This window comes from Vipera berus (genome assembly GCF_964194415.1).
Source record: "Vipera berus genome assembly, chromosome: Z".
In the NCBI taxonomy this organism is placed as follows: Eukaryota; Metazoa; Chordata; class Lepidosauria; order Squamata; family Viperidae; genus Vipera; species Vipera berus.
Window position 1 is genome coordinate 133,569,512 of NC_138205.1, and position 20,000 is coordinate 133,589,511.

At 52.4% G+C, this 20,000-nt stretch overlaps 1 protein-coding gene across 1 annotated transcript in view; it reads left to right on the plus strand.

Moving 5' to 3' along the window:
* The window catches only part of KCNH2 (potassium voltage-gated channel subfamily H member 2), a gene marked incomplete at both ends in the record, with an annotated part of 58,098 nt that overhangs the window by 14,829 nt on the left and 23,269 nt on the right, over window positions 1–20,000 (plus strand). The window contains 3 exons of the mRNA XM_081344946.1: window positions 13,166–13,330; window positions 17,847–18,296; window positions 19,820–20,000. The exon at window positions 19,820–20,000 is cut by the window's right edge and continues 37 nt beyond it. Of these exons, the coding sequence (XP_081201072.1) occupies window positions 13,166–13,330; window positions 17,847–18,296; window positions 19,820–20,000 (796 nt within the window). The remainder of the gene's footprint in view (window positions 1–13,165; window positions 13,331–17,846; window positions 18,297–19,819) is intronic.

A 20,000-nucleotide genomic window follows, 5' to 3' on the forward strand; every position in this document is an offset into this window, starting at 1 on the left:
TCACGAGAAACTGGGCAGTTGCTCACTCCGTGGCCTTCGAGTCTTCTTCTTCTTCTTCTTCTTCTTCTTCTTCTTCTTCTTCTTCTTCTTCTTCTTCTTCTTCTCTTCTTCTTCTTCTTCTTCTTCTTCTTCTTCTTCTTCTTCTTCTTCTCCTCCTCCTCCTCCTCCTCCTCCCATAAAACCTTGGGGTCAGTTCACGAGAAACTGGGCAGTCGCTCACTCCGTGGCCTTCGAGTCTTCTTCTTCTTCTTCTTCTTCTTCTTCTTCTTCTTCTTCTTCTTCTTCTTCTTCTTCTTCTTCTTCTTCTTCTTCTTCTTCTTCTTCTTCTTCTTCTTCTCCTCCTCCTCCTCCTCCTCCTCCTCCTCCTCCTCCCATAAAACCTTGGGGTCAGTTCACGAGAAACTGGGCAGTCGCTCACTCCGTGGCCTTCGAGTCTTCTTCTTCTTCTTCTTCTTCTTCTTCTTCTTCTTCTTCTTCTTCTTCTTCTTCTTCTTCTTCTTCTTCTTCTCCTCCTCCTCCTCCTCCTCCTCCTCCTCCTCCTCCTCCTCCTTCTTCTTCTTCATAGTCCCAGATGGTTAATCTTTTATCAGCAACGTCTCGTCTGGGTTCCAATATTTACCTTGCTAACGCATGGACGGAGTCACTGAAGCAGGAGGCGTGAGCTTAAATGGACTCCAGAAGATGGTAGAGGACAGGAAGGCCTGGAGGAACGTTGTCCATGGGGTCGCGATGGGTCGGACACGATGTCGCAGCTAACAACAACAACGCATGTTAAACGCCTTTCTACCTCCTTTTTCTGGCCGTTGGTAATCCCGTGTTCTAAAGCAGGGATCCCCAACTTGCGGGCCGCAGCCTACTGGCTGCCAGGTCGCGGGACAGGCTGGCCAGTCCGCGCGCGTGTGTACGTGCACACCCCCTTAGTTGCGCTAGCGCCGCAGCCGCGGGGTGCAAAAGAGGGCCGCCACCACCACGTCTCGAGGTGTGAAAACAGGCCTCCGCTGCCAGGGCCTCAGGGTGTGAAAACAGGCCACCGCCACACCTCAGCCGTGAAAACGGGCCGCCAAAACCATGCCGGAAGGTGTGAAAACAGGCCGCCACCGCCACGCCTCAGGGTGTGAAAACGGGCCACCGCTGCCATGCCTCAGGGTGTGAAAATGGGCCGCCGCCACGCCTCAGCCGCGAAAACGGGCCGCCGCCACGCCTCAGCCGTGAAAACTGGCTGCGATTGCCACACCTTGTGGTGTGAAAACGGGCAGCCGCCATGCCTCAGCTGCCAAAATGGGCCACCAAAACCATGCCTGAAGGTGTGAAAACGAGCTGCCACTGCCATGCCTCAGGGTGTGAAAACGAGCCGCCACCGCCACCCCTCGGGGTGTGGAAACAGGCCGCTACCACCATGCCTCAGTCACGAAATCAGGCCGTTGCGGCTCAGGGTGTGAAAACGGGCCGCTGCTGCCGCACTTCAGGGGATAAAAATTGGCTGTCGCCGCCGCGCCTTGGGGCACAAAAATGGGACACCGCTGTGCTGAAAGGCACCAAAATGGACCCGGTGTGGAAACGGGCCACCGCCGCGCTGCGGGGCACAAAAACGGGCTACCGCCATGATGCATGGTGCAAAAACAGCCGCCAGCATGCCACGGGACGCAGAAAGAAGACGCTGCGTCACGCAAGAACTGGGCAGAGCTAGTGAGTATCCCGCAGGCACTAGCCCCACCTCGTTTGCGTTGCGGGAGTGCTCGCGGCCCCGTGCGCACATACGTACACACGCATGTAAAATGCTTCTCCCTCCCTTTTTTTCTCCCGGTCCTTCAACCGAGAAAGGTCGGTGACCTCTGTCCTAAAGTATTCCGAATCTTCTTTCTCTTTCATTTTCGGCCGTCAGTCTGTCCATTTCTGCACAGTCCAAAACGGTCTTCGTGATTTCTTCCTCCGCTGGGGATTCTTCCGTCTTTCCAGCGTTGAGCCAATATACAATCCTCGCTGCAGTTAATACGCGTAACGTTACGTACGCACGGTCCTTCTCGTCCTTTCCTACAATTATACCCAGTGCTTTTTTTGTAAAAGAAAAAGGTGCCGGAACTCACACATGTCATACAACCTGCCTTGCTTACCCTACAAGGTTCCATCCAAAAAAGGTGCCGGAACTCCGTTCTGAGCGTTCTATGAGAAAAAAAGCCCTGATTATACCTAACCAAAATAATTCTGGCTTAAAATCGACGTGGTTTTTCCTCGTTTTTTTTCTTCTTCTTCTAACCATAGACCTTTCCCAGAGGCTTTGTCAGTTTTCAAACTCTTTTTAAGTTGCTTGCCCGTGTTATCGCTCTTCTTTCTTTTAACTTGTTCCTCTTCCGTCTTTCAACTTCACAGATACAACTTCAACTTCACAGATTTGTCACCGGATGTCAGTCCTGTCTGATGAAATTCGCCCGGATCTTTGGGAAATCCAGACGTTTGAACCTCTTTTTTTCGTATCGCGTTGGAATTTGCGGGTGTGGACCCCCGTGATAGATCAGGTCCCTGTTCTTCCCGTTCTCAGATTAGTTTTCATTTTCCCTTCAGTATTCAAAATGTCTTTATAAGTCGCAATTTTCTTGTAGTGAATTAAGTTTGGTGTCTTCTGATTACCGTAACAAGCCACGGACCAGTATGAAGTCTGCAGCCCGGCAATTGTTGATCCCCCGGTTCGAACTGATAACCCAAGACGTGGTGCTCATTTTTACAGATCCATTGAACGTTTCCAAACAGGGTTCGTGCCGGACGAGCCCTCCCCCCGTAATCCAGGCAGTCCTCAGTTTGCGACCGCAACAGAGCCGGGAATTTAGGTCGCTAAGCGAGACCTTTGTGAAGTGAGTTCGACTCTTCCCTCGCCACCTTGGCTAAAGGAATCGGCAGAGGCGGCTCTGGGGAATGTGCCTCCCTTGCCATCGTTGTCCCTTGGCGGTGGATATTCCGCTCCCTGTCGGCGTCGTAAACCCGAGGACTCCCTCGAATCAGAGGGCTCCTTCGATTAATCGCCTGCAAATCAGATCCCCGTGGCGTCCGATCCGCCGGTCCTCATTTGCCCTTCTCCCGCTTCGGCTAGTCCTCGGCGTCCGATCCCAACCGAGGCCGCCCTTTCTGTCCACAAGTGAGTTTTGCTCCGTTTTACGGCCTTCCTCGTAAATGCGTGCAGATGTTCGCTGAAGTGACACGGGTTGTAAAGTGAGTCTGGCTTCCCCCTGGATTTTTGCTCGTCGGGACGGTCGCCAACGGGAATCCCGGGACTCCGGGGAGGCTGCGGCCCTCCTTAAGTGTGAGACGGTTGTCGAGCACCCGAGTGCAAATCGAGTGACCACGGGGATACTGCAACGGTCGTAAGAGTGAGAAACGATCCTTTTTCCCCCCCAGCGCCGTTGTAACTTCAAACGGTCACTAAGTGAGCTATTGTAAGTGAAGGACTGAGTAAATTCCTTATTTGGACCGTCGGCCATCTTGCCACCTTCTCCTGCCAGCCCCTCCCCCCTTTGGCTCTGTCTGGGGAGGGGGTGTCATTATAACCCCACACAGTGAATTAGAGGGTGAAGCTGGGGGTCTTTCGTTGGTGTCTTGCAGGGTCCCCCCCCTTTGTGGGTTGTTAGAGCAGAGGATGGGGGGGGGAGCAAAGGATAGATTTGAACCCGTATCCCTCACCGTAAAACCCAATACGGTGTTAAGGAGAACACTGAGGACAGAGGTATGTTTTTCCCCGATCGCCAAATTGCCCTCTGTTGGGGTGACCCCAGAACTATTTGGGGGTGAACTTTGAGGCGGGCTTCGCCCTTCCCTATTGGAATACTCAAACCCAGGTCTGGGAAGACCGTCCCCCCCCCACACACACTTTTAGAGGCTGCCTCCTTTTTGTCCCCCCCCCCGCGATTATTGTTTTGTTTCGATCGGCAAGCGGTGAAACGGAACGGAGGACATTAGGAAAAGGGGGATGTGGCCGAATCTGCCCTTGGGGGGGGAGGGCGGCCTTGCCTGGTTCCCGTCGGCGGCACCCCAAAAATTGCACCCCGGAGTTGGGGTGGGTGGGGGGCTGGGGAGAGAATCTGGCTGTGAGGCCGCCCCGGCATCGCCTGTTTTCCCCGGGAACTGACGCCGTCGAAAGGGCCACGGCGTCCGATCCCGGCAGCCGAGAGGCGGCCCCCCAAGGGCAGGGGGTTTGCAGGGTCGGGAGGGGGGCCACCCCCCGACTCAGCCTGAGAAAGGGGGAGCAGGAAGGAAAAGACACCCCAATTGAGAGGCCCGCAGGCGTCCTTGAACGGGACTCTCTCCGTGTCCGCCGAGGACTCGCAGCCGTTTCCCGGTTAACGTCCGTCTGGCGTATCCTTCCCACCCTCTCGACCGCAGTGCCCGGAATCAGAGGGTGGACCTGGCCCAACTCGCCCCCCCCAAATATGACAGTGGCGGCTTTCTGGTTATATGTTAGGGGACGTGTTAGCCATCTCCGCGTCCCCCCCTGTCCAGCTTTGGCCCTCTATAGAAGAGGGGTCTGCAACGCCCGGGCTACGGCCCAACACCGGGCCACAGCCCATTCGGAACCAGGCGGCGGAAGTGGCGGTTGAGTGGGCCCTCGAGTACGAATGGTGCCGCACACACGCGTGTGCTCGACCGCCACTTGCGTGGATCCATCCCCTCCCCCCGGAAAGTTGGAGGACCCCCCTGGTTTAGATCCACCGTAGAACCAGCTTGGGGGTGGGGGGTGGGTTGCCGAGAGTTGTAGTAGGGCCTGCCAGCTCCCAAGCGGTGTGTGTGTGTGTGTGTGTGTGTGTGTGTGTGTGTGCGGGTTCCCTGCATGCGATCCTGCGGTGCCCGATCCTCTCGGTTGGGAAGAGGAATCTGGGTCGGGGTGGGGTGGGGATCCGGTGGCTCGATCCTTTTGGGAATGGAGAGATCTGCTGCCGAGGGACCGTATCTGCAGAAAGGGGTGCAGCCGAAGTCCCCCCACTCCCGCAGGATGTGCTGGGCAGGGGTCTTCTAAGGGGTGGGGGGGTAAGCGGGTGGAGTGAGGAGGCCTAGTGTGGACCCCTTTGTCTATGTATGTGTGTGTGTGTGTGTGTGTGTGTGTGTCTCGTGTGTTTATGTGAGTTTTCCTCCCTCCCTCCGCCATTTTTGAGGGTACGGCAAGCGGGGCAGCCCCCTCCCCAGAACACCCCCCCCTATCCCAGCCCCCTCCCCGGTATCCAGGCAGGGCTGCCTCTCCTCGCCACGTTGAGGACAGAGGCCCGGTTGCCAGGTGGCTTTTTTCTTTCCCGGGCCCGCCAGCCGGCGGGTAAACAAAGCCAGCTGCGGCCGGGAGGCACGCCCGCCTCCCCCCCCTCCCACCACCCTCCCACCACCTTTAGGGAAATCCTCGCCCCTCCCCAGACACGTCCACGGCTTCATGCTCAAACACACACACACACACACACACACACACACACACACACACAGACCAAGATAGCCGATTGTGTGACAGACAGCCGCACGTGGGGTCCTGCTCGCTGAAAGGAGGGCCGGCAAGGGGGGCCTTTCAGCTGCTGAAAGGAGGGCAGGCCGCGGCCTTTCAGCTGCTGCAAAGCAAGAGCCAGGCCCGTCCAGCTGGCTGAAAGGAGGGCAGCCAAAGTGGTGGGGGGCTTTCAGCTGCTGCCCAGGATAATTGCCCCCCCCCGGGTGACGAGAGCTTTTTTTTTCAGGGGGGGCTGCCCTGCCTGGGAAGGGGGGGGGAAGCATTCGGTTTCTTCCCTCCCTGTCTGGAATGGGGCCCATCCTTTCGGCCGATGGCCGGCCGGCCGGGACAACCGGGGTGTCGGCGTCCGGCCGTCACCCCAACTTTGGTGCCAATATGGGGAGGGGCTGCTTTGGCCTCTGCTCACAACCCCCCCCCAGACACCCACGGAGACACGAAGACACCCCCCCTCCCTGAAAAGACAGCAGAGGGTCTGGAAAGGTGGGGGGGGGTCGCTGAAAGGCTGCGTTCAGCGCAGCGGCAGGCTCTGAATCTCCCCCAAAGGAAAAGCGGCGTGGGTGTCTCCAGGAAAGGCAAAGCCCATCTTCCACAGCCGGCCTCTCCCCTCCCCTCCCTTCTCCTCCTCATCCATCCCACCCCCCACCCCCCGATAAATTGGCCTTGTCACTTGATGTGCACGTGTGGATAGGTGCGTGCTGACCAACCCCAACCCAATCGGGAAGCGGGCAAGTTGTCCTGGATGTAGGCTGAAGAGAACTGATCCCACGTGGGTCGTTAAGCGAGGCCTTTGGTGACGTGAATCGCTCTCCGTTTCACAATCTTTCCTGCCCCACCCCACCCCCGTTCTTAAGTTGTTCGCTTAGTGACCCCGTTGTTAAGCGAATCGGGCTTTCCCCTGGCCTTGGCTTGCCAAAGGGGATCACGGGGCCCCGGGACGCTGCGACCGTCACAAATACGAGCCAGTTGCCGAGCGTCTGAATTTTGATCACGGGACCCCGGGACACTGCGACCGTCACAAATACGAGTCGGTTGCCGAGTGTCTGAAGTTTGATCACGGGACCTTGGGACGCTGCGACCGTCATAAATACGAGTCGGTTGCCAAGTATCTGAAGTTTGATCACGGGACCTTGGGACGTTGCGACCGTCATAAATATGAGTCGGTTGCCGAGCGTCTGAATTTTGATCAGGTGACCCGGGACACTGCGACCGTCACAAATACGAGTCGGTTGCCGAGTATCTGAAGTTTGATCACGGGACCTTGGGACGCTGCAACCGTCATAAATACGAGTCGGTTGCCAAGTATCTGAAGTTTGATCACGGGACCTTGGGATGCTACAATTGTCATAAATATGAGTCAGTTGCCAAGCATCCGAATTTTGATCACGTGATCCCGGGACACTGCGACCGTCATAAATACGAGTCGATTGCCAAGTGCCTGAATTTTGAGCACGGGACCCTGAGGAAGGCTGCAACAGTTGTCAAGCGGGAAATGTGGTCGTAAGTCCCTTTTTTCCGACAACGTCGTAATTTGGAATGGTCACTAAACGAACTTTTGTAAGTCGAGGACTCCCTGTGTCCAATCTCCGTGAGTCGCTCGGCTGCTCTTCTGCCACGGTTGCAACTCGGGTTTCCGCAAACCACGCAGTGAGACAAACGTACAACTCTGTGTGTGTGTGTGTGTGTGTATGTGTGTGTAAAAAATGGGAGAGGCAGGCGACTTCCCTCGCTTGTGCGGCTTGGCTGGCTTGCTGGAGCCACCTCTGCTTCTCGGGAAAGCAGGGTGGTGAAGATGGCAGCTCCGAGCATGCGCAGAGTTCCCTCTCCCCGGCACGCGGGGACACGAATGCGAGGTTGTGCATGTTAAAACCCTGGTCCCCCTTTTCCCTTCCTGAGGACAAAACCGGCATTCGGTCCGGCCAGTTTCTCCTCCGCCAAGGCTCACGAGGGACTCTGCCTCCCAAGTGGGGTGGGATGGATGACCTCAAAGGCACCCCTTCCCGGGAGGAGTTTTGAGACTGGAGCTGGGAAACTCCCCAGGGAAGAGAAGGATTTGTCGCCAGGCCTTCTTTGTTTCGTTCAGTGACCGTTCGGAGTCCTGCCGAAGGGGGCTGACGGCCCCGTTTCGGAGTTACGACCGTCACAGGATTCCCGCCGTCCACCTTCGGGCGCTCGTCTTTATGACGCTCACGCTGTCCGGTGGGGGCGGCTGGCTCACGCAATCCCCTGTTGCGACCGTCTGACAAACAAGGGGGAAGCCAGGTTCACTTAACAACCGGGGCACCCGCGGCGACCCGCTTTAACGACGGCGGCGAAGGGAGGTCGTCGAACGGGGCCAAAGCCCCTTGACAGACGTCTTGCTTAGTGGCGGCCGGGCCGGCTCCCATCCCTCTTCCCTTCTCAGCCGTCAGAACTGCGAGACAAGCCCTCCCCCCTGCTGGCCAGACGTGGCATTGCGCCAGGAGAAAAAAAAAGGTGACTCTTTCTTCCCCTGCCTCACTCACTCTGTGGGAGGAGTGATGGGAGTTGTAGTCCCGGGCTTTCCATTAGGTGGCTAGAGAGTGGGAGGCGAAGCAGGCAGCTCTCTCTTTTGCTTGCTGGAGGCGGGGGGGGGGGAAATCGGGAAGGGTGTCTCTGAGCATGGACAGAGTGCTTTGCCGACTGTCCTCCCTGGGATGGAGAGAGATGTCATCCTAGCCAGCCGGCCCGTCTCTTCGAAAGCAATGAAGGCTTGTAGGAAACCACGATAGCCACGGGGCCCCTGGTTTCGGGCCCGGCTTTCCTGGGAAGGGGCTGTGCGGCCCAGTGGTTAGAGCACAGGACGGAAGGCGAAACAGGCGTTCCTGTTAACGACGGTCGTAGTATCACCGGAGGAGGGGGGGGGGTTAAGGTGATTCCCCTTTAATGACCTTCAGGTGAGCAGAGTCAAAGGGGAAGCTGGATTTGCTCAACGACGGTGTGAGTAACTTAACAACACGAAGGGACCTCAGAGGTCATCTAGTCCAACCCCCTGCCCAAGCGGGAGACCCTCGCAGAATCATGGAATGACAGAGCTGGAAGAGACCTGGGAGGTCATCTAGTCCAACCCCCTGCTCAAGCAAGAGACTCTTACAGAATCATAGAATGATAGAGTTGAAAGGGACCTCAGAGGTCATCTAGTCCAACCCCCTGCCCGAGCAGGAGACCCTCACAGAATCATAGAATGAGAGAGTTGGAAGGGACCTGGGAGGTCATCTAGTCCAACCCCCTGCCCGAGCAGGAGACCCTCGCAGAATCACAGATTTGGAAGGGACCTGGGAGGTCATCTAGCCCAACCCCCTGCCCGATTAGGAGACCCTTACGGAATCATAGAACGAGATAGTTGGAAGGGACCTGGGAGGTCATCTAGTCCAACCCTCTGCCCGAGCAGGAGACCCTTACAGAATGATAGAATGACAGAGTTGGAAGGGACCTTGGAGGTCATCTAGTGCAACCCCCTGCCCGAGCAGGAGACCCTTACAGAATCATAGAACGAGATAGTTGGAAGGGACCTGGGAGGTCATCTAGTCCAACCCCCTGCCCGATTAGGAGACCCTTATGGAATCCTAGAATGACACAGCTGGACGGGACCTTGACTCCGTCCTCGAGCAGGAGACCTTCCTGTAATCGCGGAACGACGGGTTCGGAAGGGAGCTCGGAGGTCATCTAGTCCAACCCCCTGCCCGAGCAGGAGACCCTTACATAATCATAGAACGAGATAGTTGGAAGGGACCTGGGAGGTCATCTAGTCCAACCGCCTGCCCGAGCAGGAGACCCTTACAGAATCAGAGAACGAGATAGTTGAAAGGGACCTGGGAGGTCATCTAGTCCAACCCCCTGCCTGAGCAGGAGACCTTCGCAGAATCACAGATTTGGAAGGGAGCTGGGAGGTCATCTAGCCCAACCCCCTGCCCGAGCAGGAGACCCTTACGGAATCCTAGAATGACACAGCTGGATGTGACCTTGACTCCGTCCTCGAGCAGGAGACCCTCCCGGAACCGCGGAACGACGGGTTCGGAAGGGAGCTCGGAGGTCATCTAGTCCAACCCCCCCCTACTCGAGCAGGAGACCCTATATACCGTGTCAGAGACAAATGGCTCTCCGGTCTCTTCTTTTCAAACTTCCAAGTGGCGGAGCGCCCGGAACGTCCGGTGGCGAGCAGTTCCACCGGCTATTCGTCCCCGCTGTCACGGACGTTTCCCCTTCTTTTCGTCGTCGCCGCTTCTCCTGCCTTCTGGGGCTTTGGAGAAGAGGTCGACACGCACCCCCTCTTTTTTCTGGGGCAGCCCACCCCCCCTAAATCCTGGCAGTCCCCCCTCCCTCTCCCCCCTCCCTCTCTAGCCCTCCTTTTCATTCAGGCCATCCCCGATTCCTGCCACCCTTCGCCTCTTGGCCTCGAGTCCGGCGCTGCGGCACCCCGGAGCTTGGCTCTGCTGCTGACATCTTGGGGGTTTGTGTTTTTCTTTGTGTGGGGGGGGTGTGTGTGCTCCAGTGCTGACGTCTCGGGCTGTGTGTGTGTTTGTGTGTGTGTGTGTGTGTGTGTGTGTGTGTGAGGCTGCCCCCCCTTTTGCTTTTGCCGGTTGCCATGGTGTGGCCGGCGGCAGCGGCGGCAACTGCCCACAGCCTTATTTGGGCATAAAATCCCAAATCTCACCGGGGCTCGTGTCCGAAGAAGTTTCCCGGCCGCCCTCCCCCCCCTTCTCTCTCTCTCTTTTTCCTTCTTTCTCTCATTCTTTCTCTCTTTGTCTCTTTTTTTCTTTCTCTCTTCCTCTCTCTCATTCTTTCTCTTTTTTCTTTCTCTTTCTCTCATTCTTTCTTTTTCTCTTTTCTCTTTCTTTCTTTCTCATTCTTTCTCTTCCTCTCTTCTCATTCTCTCTCCCCTCTCCCCCTCTTTCTTTCTCTCTTTCTCCCATTCTCTTTCTCTCTTTTTTCTCTCTTCCTCTCTCTCATTCTCTCTCTCTGTCTTTTTCTCTCTCCCTCCCTCTTTCTTTCTCTCTTTCTCTCTCTCTCTTCCTCCATCTTTCTCTTTCCCTGTTTCTTTCTCTTTCTCCCATTCTTTCTCTCTCTTCTCTTTCTCTTTTCTTTCTCTCTTTCTCTCTCTCTCTTCCTCCATCTTTCTCTCCCTCTTTCTTTCTCTTTCTCCCATTCTTTCTTTCTTTCTCTCGTCTCTTTCTCTCTTTTCTTTCTCTCTCTCTCTCTTCCTCCATCTTTCTCTTTCTTTCTCTTTCTCCCATTCTTTCTCTCTCTTCTCTTTCTCTTTTCTTTCTCTCTTTCTCTCTCTTCCTCCATCTTTCTTTCTCTCTCTCTCTTCCTCCATCTTTCTCTCTCTCTCTCTTCCTCCATCTTTCTCTTTCTTTCTCTTTCTCCCATTGTTTCTCTCTCTTCTCTTTCTCTCTTTCTCTCTCTTCCTCCATCTTTCTCTCCCATTCTTTCTTTCTTTCTCTCTTTTCTTTCTCTCTTTTCTTTCTCTCTCTCTCTTCCTCCATCTTTCTTTCTCTCTCTCTTCCTCCATATTTCTCTCTCCCTCTTTCTTTCTCTTTCTCCCATTCTTTCTCTCTTTCTCTCTCTTCCTCCATCTTTCTCTCTCCATTTCTTTCTCTTTCTCCCATTCTTTCTCTCTTCTCTCTCTCTCTTCTTTATCTTCCTCTCTCTCATTCTCTCTCTCTCTGTCTTTCTTTCTCTTCCTCCCTCCCTGCCTCTTTCTCTCTCTCCCTCTTTCGTTCTTTCTCTTTTTCCCATTCTTTCTCTTTCTCTCTTTCTCTGTCTTTCTCTCTCCCTCCTTCACACCCTCCCTCTCTCTCTCTCTTCCTCTTCCTCTCCCTCTTTCTTTCTATTTCTCCCATTCTTTCTCTTTCTCTCTTTTCTCTCTCTCTCCCTCCCTCTCTCTGTCTTTCTCCCTCTCCCTCTCCCTCTTTCTTTCTATTTCTCTCATTCTTTCTCTTTCACTCTTTTCTCTCTCTCTCTCTCTCTCTTTCTCTCCCTCCCTCTCTCTTTCTCTCCCGGGTGAACTGCGGCCCATCTCCAGCTTTCATGGGCAGCCTGGACGGACCGGCCTCCAAGGCTTGGGCAAAGCTGGACAAGCCGGCTTCTGCCCGGTGGGCACCCGCTGGCAGTGCCTCAACCGTGATGGGCAGAGAAAGACCCAAGCCATGCCGGGGCTGAACTCCGACGCGTTGCCTTGTGCCGAGTGCAAACTCTGCCTGGCATTCGGGCGAGCGGTGCCCGCCTTGGCACAGCCGGACTCTGTTTGTGCCCAGGGGTGCCCTCGGCCTCTGATTTCTATGGCTGTTGCGATTTCTATTCTACTCTGAGCTCTATTCTGTCTTCTGTTCTGTTCTGTAATCTATTCTGTTCCCTGTCCTTACGCTGTTCTGTTCTGTTCTTATGCTATTCTTAGTTCTGTTCTGTTCTATTCTATATTCTATTCTGGTCTGTTCTGTTCTGTTCTGTTCCTATTCTGTATTCTATTCTATTCTTAATTCCGTTCTGTTCTGTTCTATTTTCTAGTCTATTCTGTTCTGTTCTGTTCTATTCTATATTTCTATTCTATTCCATTCAGTTCTGTTCTGTTCTATTCTCTATATTCTATATTCTATTCTGTACTGTATACTATAGCCTGTGTTCTATTTATTTTATTCTATTTCTATTTTAATTATTCTATTCTCTTCTGTCCTGTTCTGCATTTCTATTCTACTCCATTTGATTCTGTTCTATTCCACTCTCTATACTCTATGTTCTATTGTGTTCTATATTCTTAATCTGTACTAAGATATTATTTTATTCTAATTCTATTCTATTCTATTCTATTCTATTCTATTCTATTCTATTCTATTTTATTCTATACTATACTATACTATACTATACTATACTATACTATACTATTCTTATTTCCATTCCATTCCATTCCATTCTATTCTATTCCATATTCTCTCTTCTCTTCTCTTCTCTTCTCTTCTCTTCTCTTCTCTTCTCTTCTCTTCTCTTCTCTTCTCTTCTCTTCTCTTCCATTCCATTCCATTCCATTCCATTCCATTCCATTCTATTCTATTCTGTATTTTTATTCTGTTCTATTCCATTTGATTCTGTTCTGCTCTATTCTCTACATTCTGTATTATATTGTGTTCTATATTCTACAGTCTATATTCTATTAATTTTATTTTATTTCCATTTTAATTATTCTACCCTATCCTACCCTACCCTATCCCATCCCATCCCATCCCATCCCATCCTATCCTATCCCATTCCATTCCATTCCATTCCATTCCATTCATTTGATTCTGGTCTGTTCTATTCTCTATCTTCTATCTTCTATTCTGTTCTATATTTAGACTCTATCTTATATCCTATATTTGTATCCTGCTCGGCCTGAAGGGTGAGGAATTCTACACCCGGCCCGAACGGCCCGGAAAGTAACTCAGTCTTGCCCCTGGAAGGCGGGGGGAGGAAGTTGGCATAAGGTGGCACCTCCAGCGCATCATCGGGGCTGCCCAAGTCCCCTTCCCCATTTGAATGACCTCTGGAGATTGACTGGAGGCGGGCCGGAGCTCCACCTCTCCTCGGAGTGCTCGCCCCCGCCCGCCCCTCGCCCCATCTCCCGCCCTGGGGAGTGGGGAGCAAAAGGGAGCCCCCCTTTTTTTCTCTTCTGACCCCCTCCCTCCCCCCTTCTCCCCCTCCCCCTTGCAGGCAGCTGCTTCCTCTGCCTAGTGGACGTGGTGCCGGTCAAGAACGAAAGCGGCGCCGTCATCATGTTCATTCTGAATTTCGAGGTGGTAGTGGATCAGGCCCGGCTGACCGGCACCGCCAAGAACACCAACCACTGGGTCTCTCCGGCCGCCTGGCTGCCCACAGGTAGGAAGGGGGGGACGCTCCGCAGGGGAGGGAAGAAGGGACAGACCCTTGGAAAGCGCCTCTGCGAGACATGCCAGTGTCCTGGCCCTCGCCAGTTTCTCTCACTTCTCCTTCCACCCCACCCTCCTTTCAAGGAAGGCTGGTTGTGACCCCAGGGGGGGGAGCTCGCCATCCAAAGGAGACGGCGCTGTTTTCTTTGATCGGCATCTGCATTTCGGGGGAAGAGTGTTTTTGGGCGTGCCCCGTTTGGCGACCACCGAGGCACCCCAAACAGCTCTTGTCGAGAGAGGGTGGAAGGGTTTTTGCCCCCTCTTTAGCGACCTTCCTGCCACCACCAGCCCCCGGTTGTTAAGTGAATCCACTCGGGGGGTGCCAGTCCCACGGAGGTGAAGGGAATCGGGGCTTGGCTTCGCAGAAGGTCGCCAAAGGGGGGGCGCTGCGACCGTCACAACTGTGAGTCGGGGGTCAAGCTAAATCGCATGTGACCCCGGGGAGGCGGCGAGGGACTGGAGGGTGAAAAACGGTTGTGGGTCGCATTTTCCCCCAAGGGCGTGGGAACCTGCAACGGTCACTAAACCAACGGTCGTAACGAACTGTCAGTCAGTTGGAATAGAGCTGGAAGGGACCTTGGAGATCTTCTAGTCCAGCCCCCTGCTCAAGCAGGAGACCCAGTGTCACTTCAGTGCAGTGGCTGTCCGGTGTCTTCTTGCGAGCCCCGAGGGATGGGCCACTCACAAGGTCTAGTGGCAAGCAGTTCCGCTGGTTAATTTTCTATTCTATTCTATTCTGTTCTGTTCTGTTCTGTTCTGTATTCTATTCTATTCTGTATTTTATTTTATTCTCCTGTTTCTATTCTATTCTATTCTATTCTATTCTATTCTATTCTATTCTATTCTATTCTATTCTATTCTATTCTATTCTATTCTATTCTCCTAATTCTATTCTATTCTATTCTATTCTATTCTATTCTATTCTATTCTATTCTATTCTGTTCTGTATTCTATTCTATTCTGTATTTTATTCTATTCTCCTGTTTCTATTCTATTCTCCTGTTTCTATTCTATTCTATTCTATTCTATTCTATTCTATTCTATTCTATTCTATTCTATTCTATTCTATTCTATTCTATTCTATTCTATTCTATTCTATTCTCCTAATTCTATTCTATTCTATTCTATTCTATTCTATTCTATTCTATTCTATTCTGTTCTGTTCTGTATTCTATTCTATTCTGTATTTTATTCTATTCTCCTGTTTCTATTCTATTCTCCTGTTTCTATTCTATTCTATTCTATTCTATTCTATTCTATTCTATTCTATTCTATTCTATTCTATTCTATTCTATTCTATTCTATTCTATTCTATTCTATTCTGTAATTTACTCTATTCTCCTATTTTTTTTCTATTCTATTCTATTCTATTCTATCCTGTTCTGTTCTGTTCTATTCTATTCTATTCTCCTATTTCTTTTCTATTCTGTTCTGTTCTGTCCTGTCCTGTCCTGTCCTGTCCTGTCCTGTCCTGTCCTGTCCTGTCCTATCCTATCCTATCCTATCCTATCCTATCCTATCCTATCCTATCCTATCCTATCCTATCCTATCCTATTCTATTCTATTCTATTCTATTCTATTCTATTCTATTCTATTCTATTCTATTCTATTCTATTCTATTCTATTCTATTCTATTCTATTCCATATTCTCTATTCTTATTCTATTCCATTCCATTCCATTCTTTTCTAATTCTGGGGCCGACCCTCGGTGGATGACCTCCAAGGTCCCTTCAAACTCTGCTGTTCCATAATCCTGTCAGGTCTCCTCCTCGAGCAGGGGGTTGGACTAGATGACCTCGAGGTCCCTTCCAACTCTGCGATTCTCTAAGGGTCTCCTGCTTGAGCGGGGGTGGTGGGGGGAAGGGGGTTGGACCAGATGACCTCCGGCGTTCCTTCCCACTCTTGTCATTCGAGGATATTGTAAGGGTCTCCCGCTCGAGCAGGGGGCTGGACTAGATGACCGCTGAGGGAGACACCTTCCCTCCGTCATTCGAGGATATTTTAAGGCTCGCCTGCTCCAGCAAAGGGGGGGGGGGCGGGCGGGGTTGGACTAGATGCCCTCCGAGGTCCCTTCCAAACTCTTTGTCGTTCGGCAATTGGGTAAGGGTCTCCTGCTCGAGCAGGGGGTTACACACACACACACACACACACACACACCAGTCTCAAGAACCCGTCGTCCAAAGGCCCAGAGCCTGGTGGAAAAGGTCCTTAGCAGTGCTTTTTTTGTAAAAGAAAAAGGTGCCGGAACTCACACATGTCACACAACCCGCCTTGCCTACCCTACAAGGTTCCATCCAAAAAAGGTGCCGGAACGCCGTTCTGAGCGTTCTATGAGAAAAAAAGCCCTGGATAGATAGATAGATAGATGATAGATAGATAGATAGATAGATAGATAGATAGATAGATAGATAGATAGATAGATAGATAGATAGATAGATAGATAGATAGATAGAGCTTTTTTTGTAAAAGAAAAAGGTGCCGGAACTCACACGTCATACAAACCGCCTTGCCTACCCTACAAGGTTCCATCCAAAAAAGGTGCCGGAACGCCGTTCTGGGCGTTCTATGAGAAAAAAAGCCCTGGGACTCCTGAGCAACCTTGGGACCGGGCCTTAAGAGCTAATGCCGAACCAGGCTGGTGGCCCAAGCGCAATCAAGCTTTCCGGGCCCTCCTCCCTTCTTTTTTTCCCCACCCGGGACACGTCCTCGCGGGCGCTCTGCCAAACGAGAGCCGACTCCGGAAGAGTGGAGCACAAGTGGGGGGGGGGAAGGAAGGCTGTGGCAGGGCGGGGGCGGCTGGTCCCGGCAGGGACTCCGAGGTCCCCTCGGGTGAAGTCGTTCCCGCGGCTTGGCCGGTCGCCCGAGGAAGAGGAGGAGGCGGTGTGTGTGTATGTGTGCGTGTGCGTGTGTGCAGAGGAGCAGAAGAGTGGGGGGGGCTGCGTGGGAGGATGGATGGATGGGGACGACAGGCGGAGGTAACTGTCTCGCTCCGTTCTTTCTTTCGGGAACAGCCTGTCCCGTCGTCCTGGCTTCTTTGCAGAGACGAGTGGGTAAATTTTGTGCGGGCCGTGAGCTGTGTGCGTGTGTGCGTGTCTGAGTGTGTGTGTGTGTGTGTTCTGTGAAGGTGCCAGGAGGGGAGGCGTTTCTTCTTGCAGGGTCTTGTTTTCCCCCCCACACGGGGTTCAGGGCGAGGGGCGCCTTTGAACACCCTCCCCCAACCAGCCACCGCCCCCCCCCCGCCACTATCTGGGCCAAGGTCACTGCTGACCCCTGGTGGACAAAGCATCGCTCTCCCCCCCCTACGCTGCTGCTGTGGGGAGGGGTCTTAGAGCAGGCCCAGGAGAGAGAAATGGGGGTCCGGGTGGGGTCGGCAAAGGGGCACGAGACAGGGAGTCATAATAACAACAACAGCAACAATAATTGGAGGGGAACTCGGAGGTCATCTAGTCCAACCCCCTGCTCAGGCAGGGAACCCTATACCGTTTCTCGACTTACCAGCCCTCGACTTGTAACCGTCATGTGGGGGACCCAGGTTTCCGTCGCTAAGTGGGACGCTCGCCCCAGTTTGACGGGTTTCCTGGCCACGGATGCTAAGTGAACAACCCCTGTGGGTTGTTAAACGACACGGTTGTTTCCCCCGTTGACTTTGCTCGTCGGAAGATTGCAAAAGAGGATCGGAGAACCTTGGGACGCGGCGACCGTCCTAAATACGAGTCGGTCGCCATGTCTGAGCTTCGACCGGGTGAACCCGGGACGCGGCGACCGTCCTAAATACGAGTCGGTCGCCATGTCTGAGCTTCGACCGGGTGAACCCGGGATGCTGCGACCGTCCTAAATACGAGTCGGTCGCCATGTCTGAGCTTCGACCGGGTGACTCCGGGACGCTACGACCGTCCTAAATACGAGTCGGTCGCCATGTCTGAGCTTCGACCGGGTGACTCCGGGACGCTACGACCGTCCTAAATACGAGTCGGTCGCCATGTCTGAGCTTCGACCGGGTGACTCCGGGACGCTGCGACCGTCCTAAATACGAGTCGGTCGCCATGTCTGAGCTTCGACCGGGTGACTCCGGGACGCTGCGACCGTCCTAAATACGAGTCGGTCGCCATGTCTGAGCTTCGACCGGGTGACTCCAGGATGCTACGACCGTCCTAAATACGAGTCGGTCGCCATGTCTGAGCTTCGACCAGGTGACTCCGGGACGCTGTGACCGTCCTAAATACGAGTCGGTCACCGAGCATGTCTGATCGGGTGACCCGGGATGCTGCACCCATCCTAAATACGAGTCGGTCTGAATTTTAATCCCTCTCGTCGGCGGGGAAAACGGTCCTCAGGGACTTTTTCCACACCTGTCATAGCTTGGAATGGACCGTCATAAGTCATGGACAGCCTGCGGATGAGGAGGGGGCTCTGCACACACACGCGCAAACATGCCCCCCCATTGCTGGTCCGGTTCTGCCTTCTAGGTCGCGGCAAGTCCTTCCGGCTGAGGCTACCGGCGCTGCTCGCCCTGGCCGGGAGCAAGCAGTCTTTGCCGCCGGACGAGCCGGACGAGGCGGTGGTGGTGGACCTGTCCAAGCCAAGCAGCGAGTCCATGGCGCTGGACGAGGTCACCTCCTCGCTGGAGCCCCCTGGCCTGGGCTGCGAGGAAGAGGAAGAGGAGCCCGAGGACCGGCGAGCCCTGATGGAGCGCCAGACGGAAGCCGGCGAGGACCCCCCAGTCACCCACTCCTCGCCCCGGACGGAGAAGGCCACCCACCTCCACCTAGAGGCTTCCTTCTCCAACTGCAGCCTGAGCCGGACGCGCTCGCACGAGAGCTTCTACAGCGTCCGCCGGGCCTCCTCCGTGGACGACATCGAGGCCATGAAGGGCGAGGGAGAGAAGGGCTGGGCCCACAGCCGGCACGCCAGCACCGGTGGGTGGCCCTGGCAAGGAGGGAGGGCTCTGGCGGGGTGCTGGTGGTGGGGAGGCGGGAGGCACCGCCGAGAGCATTCGGAGGGACCCCCGGGAGGTCATCCAGTCCAGCTCCCGGCTCAAAACGGGAGACACCTTACACACGCGTAGAGTCAGAGAATGGAAAGTGACCTCGGGAGGTCGTCTAGTCCGACCCTCCGCTCGAGCAGGAGAACCTCGTGGAATTTACAGAGTCGGAAAGGGACCTCAAGAGGTCATCTAGTCCAACCGGCCTGCTCCTGCAGGAAATCCTTACAGAATCACAGACTGACAGAGTTGGAAGGGACCTCAAGAAGTCATCTAGTCCAGCCCCCCCGGCTCAAGCAGAAGACCCTTACAGAATTACAGAATCACAGAGAATCCATTCCATATTTTCTATTCTATTCTATTCTATTCTATTCTATTCTATTCTATTCTATTCTATTCTATTCTATTCTATTCTATTCTATTCTATTCTATTCTATTCTATTCTATTCTTTATTCTATTCTATTCTATTCCTATTTCTATTTCTATTCTAATTATTCTATACTATTCTATTCTATTCTTTTCTATTCTATCCTATCCTATTCTATTCCATTCCATTCCATTCTATTCCATTATTTATTTCTATTCTAATTATTCTATTATATTATATTCTATTCCTATTCCTATTCTAATTATTCTATTCTATTTTATTCTATCCCATCCTATCCTATCTTATCCTATCCCATTTCCATTCCATTCCATTCATTATTCTATTCTTTTCTATTCTATTCTATTCTATTCTATTCTATTCTATTCTATTCTATTCTATTCTATTCTATTCTATTCTATTCTATTCTATTCTATTCTATTCTTTATTCTATTCTATTCTATTCTATTCCTATTTCTATTTCTATTCTAATTATTCTATACTATTCTATTCTATTCTTTTCTATTCTATCCTATCCTATTCTATTCCATTCCATTCCATTTTATTCCATTATTTATTTCTATTCTAATTATTCTATTATATTCTATTCTATTCCTATTCCTATTCCTATTCTAATTATTCTATTCTATTCTATTCTATTTTATTCTATCCCATCCTATCCTATCTTATCCTATCCCATTTCCATTCCATTCCATTCATTATTCTATTCTATTCTATTCTATTCTATTCTATTCTATTCTATTCTATTCTATTCTATTCTATTCTATTCTATTCTATTCTATTCTATTCTATTCTATTCTATTCTATTCTATTCTATTTTCCAATAACTTCTATTCTATTCTATTCCTATTCCTATTTCTATTCCTATTCCAATTATTCTATTCTATCCTATCCTATTTCTATTCTAATTATTCCATTCCTATTCCTATTCCTTGTTCCTGAGCAACTGGAAGGTCCAACTCTGGATGGGCTAGCTTGGTCCCCTTGGGCCAGGCTCGGGGTCTCCATGCGTGGGTGGAAGGGAGAGACTGAAGCCCCCCCCCTCTTTTTGCTGAACAGTCGGCTTTCCCAGCAGGGGCCATGAACAACGTCCGGAGCCACCTGCTCAACTCCACCTCCGATTCGGACCTCATGCGCTATCGGGCCATCAGCAAGATCCCCCAGATCACCCTCAACTTCGTGGACTTCAAGGCGGAGGCCTTCCTCACCTCGCCCTCCAGCGAGAAGGAGATCATCGCCCCCAGCAAGCTGAA